Here is a 14,763-nt window from a genome sequence, read left to right as displayed (position 1 = left end):
ACACAATTAGTATTTTGTATATATCCATATATATATATATATGGATATATACATAATATATATATATAATACATTATATATATATATAATATACACATGTATTACTAATTACAAAGGGAAATTAATTTTTTTGTAGGAAAAAATCATAGGGAATGAGAGAAAAGAGCTAACGTATCAGAAGGAGGTATGTTATTTCAGCATGTTTTAACTTAGCATTTAAAATGATACTGAATACTGATATCCAAATGGCCTAATTCTATACTAAGTGTGTAAACATACCCTTCTAATATCATGATGCCTTTCAGGTTGCACTGTGGTGACTTTTCTTCCTTTATGTGAATGCTTTTATGGATGACCTCCTTTCTTTTTTTTTTCCTTTTCTTTTTTCTTCTTCTTTTTTTTTCTTTCTGGACGACCTTTAATGAATACTTAATGATAACACTGAACACAAAGAACTGAGGTATTTGACTTTGAACTCTTTGGCCAGGATCCCAGAAATCCACATGACCTACCAAACTGGAAGCAAAGGAAAAAGAATTTGTCTTTTTGATTATATAAATCCATCACTTTAGTCAAGTTTCTAGTAAAAACAGGGTACTAGTTTTAAAAAGCAAATCAGACCTTAAATAATATAAGAAGCTAACTAGATTTTTCCCTCATTCAACAAATATTGAGTATCTACTGTGTGCCAGTTGCTGGGTGACAATGATGACTGACAAGGTCTCTTTTTAAGGAGGACAGGCATTGCATACAGATCATTTTATCACAGCTGTGAAGGAGTGTTATGCACTTCTCACTCTGCGTCCTCAACCTCTGAAGGACTGCAATATCATGATCCTACCTGGGGTACAGTAAGGAGAATGGGTTCTGTAATATGTAGTTAAGAACCTGTAATGAAACATGAAGCCAAAGAGAACATCTGGGAAGAACCTCAGGTCTCAAACTTTCCAGGAACTAAAAGAAAACTAGAGTACAGTCAGCAACGGGAGAGTCACTTGGAGAGGTAAGCAGGAACAGACTGAAGAACATTTTACACCCTAAGCAGGGAAGAGGAACTTTACTCTAAAGGTTCACCAGATCACACAGAGCTTTGAAAGTCATATTAGGATTTTGATTTAGGAGTTAGAAAAGAATTAGTGGTTAATAATAAGTAAGAGCTTTCACTGGGATTAAAAAAGTGGGTGATAGGTAACTCAGTAAATTAGTTTCTGGGAGTGGTTTAGAGAATTACTTCCAGACAAAAGATGAACAGTTTTAGGTTGTTGTTCTAAAAGTTGAGTACATAAATACATTCATTTATTGAGTACCATATATGTACAATGCAATGTACTTCAAACATTACCCACTTCCCCCTGAAACCCAAGATGTTTCTAAACTGACAGGAAAAGGGGGAGGGTGACCACAGAGTACAGCATAGACATGACTGGCAACGGTACTGGCTTAGAGCATAAATACAGGCTTTTGAGAGTCTTTAGCAACTTTGCAGGAATACCCTGACCTCCCTCTTCAGTTTGGTAACTAATAGTTTTCAATGTAGTTTCAAAAGATGTCTTTAAGCCTAATCTTCCCTACCATCTTCAACTCCATAACTCCATGTGATGAAGTTTAACAGTATCATTATAAATGAGATGTGGATGAATATACAATCAGTATCCCAAATAAGATAATGGATATAAACATCTAGTAAGTTCAAAATCTACCTTGTATTTAAAATGAGGCATATTCTGAAATATAAAATTAAACCCCAAGAATAAACTGACCTATAAACACTGCTTGACAATGGAATTTAATTAACTGCTCTGTAATTGAAAAAAATATATAAAAAAAGCAGAGAGTACTTATAATAAAAGGTGTCCACATTCGTTACTCTAAACAAAAAAAAAATTCATGTTTTTAAATATCATTTTGGAAAATCAGTCACTATGAACCAATACCTCAATATAAAAATAAATTGGGGGAAACTAGGTAATGAGTACCTGGAACCTCTCTGTACTATCACTGCAACTTCCTATGAATCTAAAATTACTTTAAAACTAAAAAAAAAATAATAATAAAAATTGGGGTATATAAAATACAGACCAAACACACTGGCCTTTAAGAAGATTACTTATTCTGATCAATGTAGAATTTGGTGGTGGATTAAGAGAAAAAAGTTTAAAAAATAAAATCTAAAGTAAAAATTTTGTAACAGAAGTAATATAAAATTATGGAAAAAGGATTTAACATACTGGGTTCAAATACTGGCTATACTACCCACTAGTTGAGTGACTTTGGGTACATCATTTAACTTCTCAAGAGCACTAAGAAAATCAAATGAGATATGTGGAAGTCAAGTCTGTAAACTGAAAAGACTTGTACAAGTTAATTTGAATTTCCTAGCCTAAATTCCTTTTTGTAAATATTGTCTTCATTTTATACCATGTAATCTTTCAATGGAACAAGAATGAACTTTAAAAATGGTATTCAAAGAAATACAGCAACTCAGTTTATTACATGCAGATTCTTCTGCATTGTTGCTAACAGTTCACTGGTCCAAAATTACTAAAATACTTAAAAAACTATACATTATGTAAACAAAACATAAATAAGACAGCATAGTTCTTTGTACATATAGTTTAGTACAGGTTGTTAGGGATTTAGGAATATGTACAATTTTACACCATGGAAGCATTTTCACAATGCATAAATATATATATATATTTTTACAGAAACAAAAATAAGATTTCACTAATGACACAAAATACCATATCATAGATACGTGCTGCAACAGTCCAAATTCAAGAAAAAAACATGTCAATGCAAGTGTGCAAAAGCCTAGCTTACTCCGAACTAGTCAAACTTGACTTTATTCAATTTATGTTATACAGACAGGTAAGTCCTGTCCATTTTAAACAAATAACTTTTGAAAACTTACTCATACCAATGAGTGAAATGGAACAGATCCGCCCCCCCCCCAAGAAAAACAAAGACTTGTTGCAAGCTAATGAAAAGATACATTATAGCGCGCACACACACACACACACACACACAAACTATGTATAGTATGTTTCAACAGTATAATAAAACAGTTAAAATTTTTATGGGAGTCATAACAATGCCCCATTATTAAAAAACTGGCTCCTTTAGTCTAAATTCAAGATGCAGCTGTGTCAGGCTTCTCTAAGCCGGATGACTGAAAAGCAGGGAAGACAGAGGCAGGATTTCGACTGGCAGATACGACAATCTGAGAGAGTGATGGAGACAGTGAAGAAACCTTAGATGCTGGAGTATTTATGGTATTCAAAATGGCTCCTTCTGGGCTGACCAACAATTTTTTGACTGATGTGTCCAAATGAAATACTGAAGTGCTACTTGGCAGTGGAGGATTACTAGAGCAAATGGTAGAAACCAAAGATGTCTTAGCCAAAAGAGTAGCTGGAGAAGACTTAATTACTGAAGTCAATGACACTGTTGGTGCAGGAGGTGGAAAAGGACCTTTAGCAGTTGGGTGTATGATTTGTGGTGCTGCGTGTACTGTGGGCAGAGAACTTGCATTCCCAAGAGAGTTTACAATTTTTGTAGAGCTTCTTAGAGAATGTTTTACAGGTTGCCCACTTAAAGAATTATTTGATGCTAGTGTGATCTTCTGGGCAGGGTTATCTACTGGTGTAGGCTGAATGCCACTGTTAAGAACTAAGGGAGGTCCATATTTTGGATTAGTAGATATAAGGAGAACATGGCTGCCAGCTCCAAGACCCTGCGGTGGAACAATAAACCGGGTTCCATTAATCATGATCTGAGTACCAGGTGCCAAAGGTGTACTGGTATTGATGACTATTTTTTGCTGAATACAAGGCTCACTGAAATGACCCCCTACTACACAATTTACATTTGACGGTGCTGTAGCAGTGTGAATGGCAGAGCCACTTGGAGCAGAATTGTAACTGGTGCTGGATTTTACAAAAGCTGGGGACATTTGCTGGCTTGGTGGAGAAGCAAAATTGGAAATGTTAATTATTTTACCTGAATTTGGTGAAAGGGATGGCAATTCAGTATGAGGTTTATTTGTATTTATATTTGTTGGCACTGTAGTTGAAACCTCTGGTGACTGAAACTGAATGGAAGTCCGAGACTGTTTTTTAGAAAGAGATATAGAACGTGTGGCTCCTGGTACTGTTGAGGCTTGTGGAACTGTGTTGATTATTTTAGGGGATACAGTCACAGGTGTAGGCAAGGCAACAGTAACAGGGATTTGCAAAGCTGATGTTAAACATTTAGGGGACACTGTTGGTTGTGTAGTTGAAATCAGAACAGATGATGCAAGATGTCCTGTTTTCACAGTTGATATAGCCACAGTGTTTCCGAGATTTGACGTGCAAAGTCTATTTGACAAAACAGGCATAATTCTTGAAGAGGTATCATTTCCACTGACTAAAACAGGAGGTTGTGTCCCAACTGAGGCAGAGGTTGAGGTCACTGAAAGAGAACCCAAAGATACATTTGCTCCTGTTACTGAAAACATGTTTACTGCTCTTGCTGCAGAAACCACTGATTCATTAACAGGGGTGATATTTTGACTCACAAAATTTGAGCTTACTGGAATTGAATTACCACTTGTTGACAATGGCAAAACATAGCCCTTGGTACTTTTTTCTTCTCCTTTTGGGGCTACATTTTGCAATATGTTAATTGATGGTATAGCTGGCACACTGCCTGAAGTATTCACAATTGCTTGACCTATGTTTAGCCCAATTTTCACATCTTTTATCTGAGACACAGTTGGTGATGAATTTATTTTTATTGGTGTTCCCACTGTAGATGGAATTAGTACTATCTGGGGCTGCTCTGGGGTCTTAACGTATGTTTTATTCAAGGTAGAAGGAAGAGTTTGTTTCAATGGTTCTGCCACAATAGTTGGGGTTGAAGTGCCACTGGGAATTGCAGTATTAATAAAAACTAATTTCTGGGCAGAAACACCTGTAGGTGTTGGGGCAGGTGTTACATTAATTGCAGTTCCACTGCCAGAAGAAAGAACAGATGGAGCTGACACCAGCATAAGTTTCTGAACTGGAGTCCCACAGATCATTTCTCCATTTGTTGATGCTGTTGCTTCTGATCTTGTAACAGGGTAACTTTTTGTGACATAATCTAGTTGTTGTTGTTTAGCTGGATTATGAATAACATTTGCATTGGTTTGTCCAAAGTTTCCTGTTGATATGCTAATTACGCTTACTGAACTATTTGCTGTTGATGGTAGTAGAGTGCTAGAAGAAACAGAAGACTTTAAGGGAGAGGAGGGCATATGTGAAGTTTTATCTATCATGTGGCCCAAATTATCACTGCAGGAAGGTTGGCCTAATGTAAATTTAAGATTTCTCCCCGCGGATGGATTAAAACCAGCTGGAATGGAAACAGAAGTAGGTGTTTGGCCAAAAGGTGGGAGACTAGATGTAGCAGTTGTTCCAGCTACTGGTGAAAAAGCAGAGGATGATGAAGCTGTTGATTTTGGCACCAGAAATGCCTGAAGTTGAGGAGCAAAAGTAAAAACTGAACTTGAAGATAAACTTTTGGGTGAATTTTGATCCGGATTGGTCTGTACTTTTACAACTCCAGTGTTCCCACCTCGTGTCCTAACAAGAATTGACTGTGAATCTCTTATACACACAGTTTGTAGTTCTTGCTTTGCTTCAGAAGAATCAGCAGTCTGTTGTGCAAAACAGTTGAGGGAACTACCAGGATTTGTAGATCCACTTAGCTTTGCAGATGATAACTGAGGCTGCACTGTTGAGGAAATGGTAGGTGAAACAATGGGCTGGGGGAATGTGGCTGCTGAAACTGCATTCTTGACTCTTCCTACCTCATTCTGGCTAGTCTTAACTGGTGGTGCTAATAAATTACTTACGGAGGTTACTGGTGGCAAAGGCTGTGGTCTAGCACTACTCACACTCGACAAAGGTATAACTGTCTTGCTGCAAATTGGATTAGGTAGTTGGGTACAAACAGTTCCTGTTGAGCTGACAAGACCTGATGGTAAAGAAGGGTTTGCATTTGCTGCCTCTGGGAAAGATGAACCATGTTGTTCAGTACCTTTTTGTTGAAGTGGTGGGATTTCTTTTGCAATTGCTTTCCCTTCCTTGTGCTGAATTACAAAATTCTTAGGTAGAATCAGAACCTGCTGCATGATTTTTTCTCCTCTTTTAGGATCCAGCACAGGCTGCATTTGAATCTTTACAGAGCTGTTATGAAGATCTATGGGCAACCACTGGCCACAGGGCATTTTGTAGACCATCTGTAAAGGACCTTTTGTATTGGTGTGGCAGGTCAACGCTGGCTTTATGGGGCTTGCTTCTGGAGGAGATAGAACTGGCTTTTCCACAGCGGAGGCACTTCTACCTGTGAAAGGGGGTAGTTGATTTGTTAAGGTCACTTTGTTCCCAATATTCTTTGCAAGCAAGGCCTGAATAGGTTTGGTCCCCTTCTGGAGAGTAGACACTGGTGTTGAATCCAATGAGGCAAATGGCTCTGGAAACAGTGGCTCTGTATGTTTTGATTCATTCAAACAGTCAACCTGCATATCACCTTCTACATTCTCAACTATTGTCTCATTTGTGCTTAACCTTGCTTTCTTTCTTGGGGAAAGCTGTTTTGTGCTATCATCCAGATAACTAGTTTGTCTTGACTGTCGTTTAAGTGTTTTAGGCAGTGTCTTCGATACATCTTTAGAAGGCAATTCCTTTTTCAACAATTTGCTTCTGGCCATAGGAAAATCTATTTCTGATAATTTCATATCATCTGAAAATTATAAAAACAAACATTTTGTTTACATAAAACAGCAACTGAATAGCAACGATAAGACCAATTATAAAAAAGAAGTCAATCTTTGAACCAGAAATTTGTTAAGAAACCTGTAGTGTGATTCAAAAGCATCACTACCACTGACAGAAATTAACCTAAGTTGACCCTTGACATGGTAATCTGGATATTGTAACCACTCTCAAGAAAAACCTACTATTAATTAGAAAATTATTTTTGGTCAAATTCTGCTAATTCTGCTGGGAATACAAGTGTAAAAGGAAACTACATCTTTTAAAGAGATACTCAAGCCAGCAATTAGGGTTGAGAATTTAGATTTATGTTTGTATTTGGTCAAAGTGGATTGACAAGAAGTTACTCTTTTTCAATTCACTGAAGACATGGAAAACAACAGTTTAATGCATTTCTCCACAAAATTTCACATTAACTTCTTATATAACTAAAGAAATTTATTTGACCAGATTTACAGAATTTGATGAGTTGAAATGAATTACAAAATTCATTATAGATAATCTAATCCAGTCTCCTTATTAAAATGAGGTGCCTACTCTGGTCTCATCAGGCCATCAACCTTGGTCATTCCTCATGAAAAAAAACTTCACAATTATTAGAGACTTGCCAAGTTCCATTTTAAAGCAAACAGCAGAAACAGTGCTTCAAAAACAGTAATAATAAAAGAGGATAAACCTATTTCAAAAGGATTGACTGCATATCAAGGACGTGTGGTCTGTAATGAGGAACATGCCTAAGTTTGGAAGCAGGCACTAGCTCCAGAAACTACTATGTAATAATGATTCCAAAGAACCTTTTACAAGACATTAGTATACCCTCAAACATAAAACAGTCCCCAGTCAATAAACTTCATTAACCAGATTAAATGTAATTAACCAGATTAAATTATCCTTTATCACCACAAAAGATACTAAAACCTCTCTCTGTGCTTTTAGTGTTGATTTAAAGAAAGTTTGAATGCCCACCTGAATCAAAGTGATCTTTCTCCAGGATATCCGGAGGTTCTGTCAAGTCTATAGACTTAATACTGATTTCTACCTTAGGAGATTCTTTTCCAGGATCTCCTTCACCTTCTTCAGTAGTCCATAGTTCTCTAGTAAATTTATCATGATCAGGCTGTCTTCTGAAGTCATCATAGTCTTTCTTTAGGCGACTCCTGAAATAAAATGCCCAACATAATGAAAAATATATATGTATTAAACTCTTGGAAGCTAAACTAACTTTCAATGTTTTAAACATTTTAGCATTTTCAATTAAGTCATTAAAGCTGTGTGCCTAAGATGCCAATGATTTTTGTTCAAGAAGTCAAAACCCAGGATGTAGGCATAAGAAAAGATTTTATCTGCAATTTCAGAACGAAGTGTTTGAACATATCACCTATTTATCTTTCTGAAGGCAGCAATTAGGCCTATTAAATGAAAGAAAGGTAGAATTTTTTTGCTAGCTGCCCTGACAGAAGTAGATTTGAGATAGCCTTAAAATTACTGATTATAATACAGTTTAAAAGATTACTTAAAGAAAATTAAAAATTCTAAGAAACAGTATCTATTACTTTTGACTATTATACAAAGAGTAACAAACAAATCCATCATTTAATCCCGAGAGCAATGATAGCTAAACCTCTGGGTTTCACTAAATTTGTTTAAAATTAAGCATAGGGAAACAAAACTGAAACGTGACCTCTCAGAAATCCTTTTCACATAAAAACTTAATACCTATGTTTCTATGAAACTATGAAGAGAAAGAAACATTTCCAAATGATTACATGATATTTTAGAGATCCTCTGTTATTCTTGCTTTCAAGTGAATTTCTCTATTCTACTTTTACTCTATTTTTTCTTTGTTTTAAAACAATTCTGAACATACACTCTCCAATTTACTTTGCTATAAATTCTTATCTGCGCATATTGGAATTTAAATTTTACCTCTGTCACTTAACAGTTGTAAGACACTGGGCAAGTTCCTTAAAATTTCTAAGGGTCGGTTTACTTATTTGTACAATAGGGATAAAAATAGTACTTACCTCACAGTATGTGTGGCACATAAATATTCGACAAATGTTCGTTAATAGTATTTATGTTTTAATTATTGCTTAAGGTTTTTATAGAGCAGATGATGGCTGTAAAATACTAGAATGGGTTAACAAAGGATAATTATAATTGTAAAGTTAATTTCTTTGTAGAAATACCTGTATGGGGGTAGGATAAAGTTTCTCCCTTCTCAGCCTCAGCTAATGACTGTGCTCCTTATTTCAGAGAAACAGAAGCAATCAGACAGGAACTTTCACATGCTTACACCTCATCTGCAACTTAAGACGTTCATCAGTTCTCATATTCTGTCTTCCTATACAAGCTTATGCATCCTCTTTCACCTATTCAAGAATCTCAGTCAGCCAAATGTCTCTTCTTTGTCTGAGTCCATTTTTGTCTCTCCACTCAATCATTTCCACCAGTATACAAACATGTTATTTCTCCAATTAATAAAAACAAACAACAACAAAAACCAAAGCACCCTATCTTGACCCCAACTTGTCCTTCCAGGTACTGCCCTATTTCTCTGCTCTACTTTATAGCAACACTCCAATTCCTCTCCCCTAAATTCTCTTGAACAGAATCCCAAGACTTTTACCCATATCTCTATCAACACAGCTTATCAAGGTTGTCAACAATGTTGCCAAATTTAATAACAAATTCTCAGTCCTCATCTTTCTCATTCCATCATGAGCAGCCCTCCTTTTTGAAACATTTTCTGTAAGTGGTTTCCAAGATACCACTCTTTCTCTTGGTTATGCTTCTATCTTGCCGAATACTCCTTTTCTGTCTATCCTTTTATTTTTTTAAATGTTAATTTATGTATTTATTTTTTAATGGGGGTACTGGGAACTGAACTCAGGACCTTGTGTCTGCTAGGCATGCACTCCACCACTGAGCAATACCCACCACCTTCCCTCCTTCTCTGTCTCTTCTGCTGAGTCCTACTCATCTCTACCACCTCTAAATGCTGGAATGTCCCAGGGTTCAGTCTCTCTTCTCTCATCTATGCTCATATACTAAGTGATTTCTACCAGTCTCATATCCTAAATATTATCTATATGCTGACAACTCCCAAATTTATACCTCCAGCCTGGCTTAATCCCTTGAACTGGGACTCATATACTTAACTACCTACTCAATAACTCCAATTAGATGTCTAAAAGGCATACCAAACTTAACACGTTGAAATTCAAACTCTTGAATCCAACCCTGTCCCAAAATGTGCTACTCCTTTAGTTTCCCCTATCTCAGCGAATGGCAATTCCATTATTCTAGTTGTTTAGATAAAAAATATTGAGCATCATCTTTTTACTCCTCATTTTTTGACACTCCATATCCAATCCTTAAGGAAATCCTACTTCAAGATATATCCAAAAATCTAACCATTCCCTGCCATATGCATTGCTACTATCCTGGCCCAAGTCACTATCATTTTTGCCTGGACTACCCCTACATTGTAATTGACTTCCCAGCTTTCATCTTTGTCCCACACTACACTAATCTCAACACAGCAGGCAGAGTGAGTGCTTTAAAATGTAAGTTAGATCATGTCCTTCCTCTGTTTAAAACCCTTCAATGGCTTCTCATCTCATTAAAAACCAAAGTTCTTAAAGACCTACATGATCTGGCTATCTTTCCGTATACTTCTCTGACTCTTAACTCTTACCACCATCCTCCTCTCTCAGCTCTGGTTATGCTTGCCCTTTGTATTCCCACTATATGTCAAACATGCTTTTCAGCCTTAGGACTTCTGCATCTTCTTCTCCCTCAGAAATCCACATGGCTCTTTCATTTCCTTCAGGACTTTACTCAAACACCAACTCATCGGGGAGGCTTTCCCCGCCAGCTGGTAAAAGAGCAATCATCATCCCATCCAAACCAGGCACTTCTTATTCCCTTTACCTTGCTTTATTTTTCCTCACAGCACTTATCACCATTAGACATTTGAGTTTGTTTGTTTCTTCCATTAGAATGTAAGCTACAGGGAAGTCAGAAATCAATAACAGAAGGAAAACTGGAAAATTCACAACTTTGTGGAAATTAAACAACACATTCTTAACCAATGGATTAAAAAAAATCATAAGGGAAACTGGAAAATAGTTATAGATAAATGGAACTGGAAACACAACATATCAAAACTTATGGGACACAGTGAAAAAGCAGTGCTAAGGGGGAAAATTATAGCTGTAGATGCTTACATTAAACAATTAAAAACAAAGGAATCTCAAATCAACTAACTTTGAACCTTAAGGAACTAGAAAAAGAAGAAAAAAAGTCAAAGCTAGCAGAAGAAAGGAAATAAGATTAGATCAGAGATAAATGAAATAGAGAATAGGGAAACAGAGAAAATCAATGAAACCAAAAGTCCGTTCTATTAAAGCATCAACAAAATCGACAAACCTTTATTTTAGCTAGATGGGCTAAGAAAAAAAGACTCAAATTACTATAATCAGAAATGAACGTGGGGCCATTAATACTGAGTCTATAGAAATAAAAAGGATTGTAAGAGCACTATGAAGAGCTGTATGACAAAAAACTGGGTAACTTAGATGAAATGGGCAAATTCCTAGAAACAAAACCTACAAACACTAAACCACGAAGAACAAAGAAAACAAACTTATGGTTACCAGGGGGGAAAGGGGATGGGAAGGGATAAATTGGGAGTTTGAGATTTGCAGATACTAACTAACACATACAAAATAGATAAACAACAAGTTATACTGTATAGCACAGGGAACCATATTCAATATCTTGTAGTAACCTATGGTGAAGAAGAATATGAGAACATGTATGTATGCGTCTATGTGACTGAAGTATTGTGCTGTACACCACAAAACTGACACAACATTGTAAACAGACTGTACTTCAATAAAAATATATTGAAAAAAAAAACCAAAAAGAGACAGGAAATCTGAAAAGACCTATAACTAGTAACTAGACTGAATCAACAATCAAAAAATCTCTAGATATTTCTCCAAAGATATACAAATGGCCAATTAGCACAGGAAAAGATACTCAATTTCACTAATTATCAGGGAAATGCAAATCCAAACTACAGTGATATACCACCTCATTATTCACTAGGGCAGCTATTAAAAAAGAGAGCAACAAATGTTGGTGAGGATGTGAAGTAACTGGAACCCTTGTGCACTGTTGGTGGGAACGTAAAACTGTAGAAAACAGTATGGTAGTTTCTCAAAAAGTTAAAAATAAAATTACCATATTCCACTTCTAGGTATATACCCCCTAAAATTTGAAAGTAAGGTCTTAAAGAGATATTTGTACACCCGTGTTCATAGCAGCATTATTCATAATAGCTAAAACATGAAAGCCACCCAAATGCTCATTACAGATGCATGGATAAGCACAATGTGGTATATGCACACAATGCATTATTCAGCCTTTAAAAGTAGGTGAATTCTGACATATGCTACAGCATGGATGAACCTTGAGAACATTACGCTAAGTGAAATAAGCCAGTGACAGACAAATATTTTGTACTACATGAGGTATTTAGAGTAGTCAAATCACAGAGACAAAGTAGGATGGTGGTTGGCAGGGGATGGGGTTGGGGGAATGGGGAGTTACTGTTCAATAGGCATAGAGAGTTTCAGTTTCACAAGATGGATGGGGTAATAGTAACACAATGTCATGAATGTATTTAATACGACTGAACTATAAACTTAAAACTAGTTAAGATGGTAAATTTTATTTGTGCATTTTACCACAATGAAAGAAAAAATGGGCAAAAATAATAAACATCACAGAGAATATCAGAATATAGACAAAGAATATAAACAGAGTAGGGATTTTATTTTATCAACACTACTTTGTCAGGGCTTAGGAAGTTCCCTCCACAAAATAGGCACTCAAAAATATCTGCTGAATTACAAATCAGTAGAAAACTACTAAATGATTCCAGGACACCTTCCAGAAGAGTCCTGAAATAAGTCAAACAGATAATAAAGCTTGATTTACCTGTTTCTTTGAAAAGCTTTCATTAGCTTTGGTTCCCACGGCAGCAATTCATTTAAAAGACGTATCAATGTACTATGCAATTCTTTTACTGCTTGCTTCCGATGATACCATTTGACCTAAAAACAAAATTTTAAAAGTAAATTGCTTAGATTTAACCTAAAAGTGAATGCCAAGTCTTATTCTCTGAGTAAAAAAATAAAACAAAAATGCCAATAGCCATCAAATAAGTCCATTATCTCTTCTTCAGAAGATTGCAGAAAGGAGGAAAATATTCTGTAATAAATCTTACATGATACATTTTAAAGATTCTTAATTATATACCCATTTAATCAAACCAGGAGACAAACACATTTTTAGGGGGGGAGGGTATGATTTAATGGTAGAGTGCTGGCTTAGCACACATGAGGTTCTGAGTTCAATCCCCAGCACCTCCATTAAAAATAAATAAACAAACCTACCCCCACACCAAATAAAATAATAAAAAATTTTTAATTTTAAAAAATTTTAAAGTTTTTAATTGGTCAATTATAAATATTTTAATAAGTCCCTTACTAAAATACATGTAAAGATACAAACATTTACATAAATTTCTTAAATATGTAAATGATATTGTTCACTTCTAAAAGTTTTGTAATTTTTCTAAAAGAGTAGGAGGAAAAAAGCCAAAAGTCAGAATTGTTATAACCAAAAGAAGTCTTCTTAACAAACTTCCTTAGGAAATTTTACAATTATTTTATTTAAAAATGTCTCCAGCACAGAAAAGCAAACAAGTGGTCATCATTTTCAATATTATAATGCTATACTAAGGGTTAATAATTTCTGACACCACCCCCATTTGCTAAGTTTATCCTAAGTATTTCATTCATACACGGTAAGAGGCAAAGAGAGACAGAGAGAAGGAGGGAGGGAGAGAGATCGAGTGACCATGAGAGTGCAGGTGTACTAGCAGTTACAAAAGCCCTCTGGAGGGTGTGCATTTTTAGTCTCACTTAACAAATGATAAAACTAAGGCTCAGAGAGATTAAATGACTTGTTTAAGGTTCTCTGACTGAACCCAGATCTGCCTAGAGGTGAAGTCCAAGTTCTTTAGAACTATATCCCTCCCTCTTAAAAACTGTATCGCATAATTTCAATCTGACATAGGTTTCACCAGTATCCATAAAATTATTTGAATACCACAAGAACAGTAAGGTTATAGAAGTGATATCTTTAGGTAGCCAACTTCCTCTTCTCCACAATGTTAGTGTACACCTACTGTTATCAACACCACCACCACCACTATCATCATTTACTGTTATGTAACTATGTTGTATTTCCTTCATATTTGGTACCAGCTTTGAGATAAAATTTACATACCATACAGTATTCTCATTTTATTTCTAACAAAAGACATACAACTATAAATGTTACGTATCACATTTAACCTGCATAAAATTAGGTTTCATTCCACAGGAACTGTGAGTCAATTTGTACATAGGTAGAACATAAAGACAGAAAAATAATAACTCCCTAGAGTAAACTATATTCTAAACCTGTGCATAAATCCCCCAACTTTATATAGATCTAAAACTTTTCCTTCAGTCATGTAAATTTTAGGCACATATAAATCTAAGTGATTAATAATTGTATAGTTTCTATTCCCTAAAATGTTTATGCACATAAAAATAAACAACTACATTTCTAACTCTGAGGTTTTTATACCTTAAAAGGGAAACTGTTTATTAGAAGAGAAGGAAGAGGTGGGATTATCTGTACATGTTCTCACAATGAATATGGAACCTAGGCTCACTGACTAATTTCTGTGTCTTTTTAGTGGCATAACAAACTATAGTATTGTGAAAAAATTCCAAGAAAGGTACTTTTTATTTCATATGATATACTAACTTGAATAGACCTTCCCTCTTGTCAAAAGCTTTCTAAAAAGACTCAACTAACATTGAGTTATACC

The 14,763-nt window shown here is 35.5% G+C and overlaps 1 protein-coding gene across 4 annotated transcripts in view; it reads right to left on the bottom strand.

Annotated features, from left to right (window-relative positions):
- Window positions 1–2,462: 2,462 nt before the first annotated feature.
- Window positions 2,463–14,763, bottom strand: part of BRD10 (bromodomain containing 10) — an 86,572-nt gene continuing 74,271 nt past the window's right edge. For all 4 annotated transcript variants that reach the window (XM_074361592.1, XM_045520884.2, XM_045520885.2 and 1 more), the window contains 3 exons: window positions 12,816–12,931; window positions 7,770–7,960; window positions 2,463–6,771 (listed from right to left, as the gene is read on the bottom strand). In XM_074361592.1, the coding sequence (XP_074217693.1) occupies window positions 3,134–6,771; window positions 7,770–7,960; window positions 12,816–12,931 (3,945 nt within the window). In that variant the 3' untranslated portion in view covers window positions 2,463–3,133. The remainder of the gene's footprint in view (window positions 6,772–7,769; window positions 7,961–12,815; window positions 12,932–14,763) is intronic.

Source organism: Camelus bactrianus, chromosome 4 (genome assembly GCF_048773025.1).
Source record: "Camelus bactrianus isolate YW-2024 breed Bactrian camel chromosome 4, ASM4877302v1, whole genome shotgun sequence".
NCBI classification, from domain to species: domain Eukaryota; kingdom Metazoa; phylum Chordata; class Mammalia; order Artiodactyla; family Camelidae; genus Camelus; species Camelus bactrianus.
This window is presented reverse-complemented; position numbering and strand designations above follow the sequence as displayed.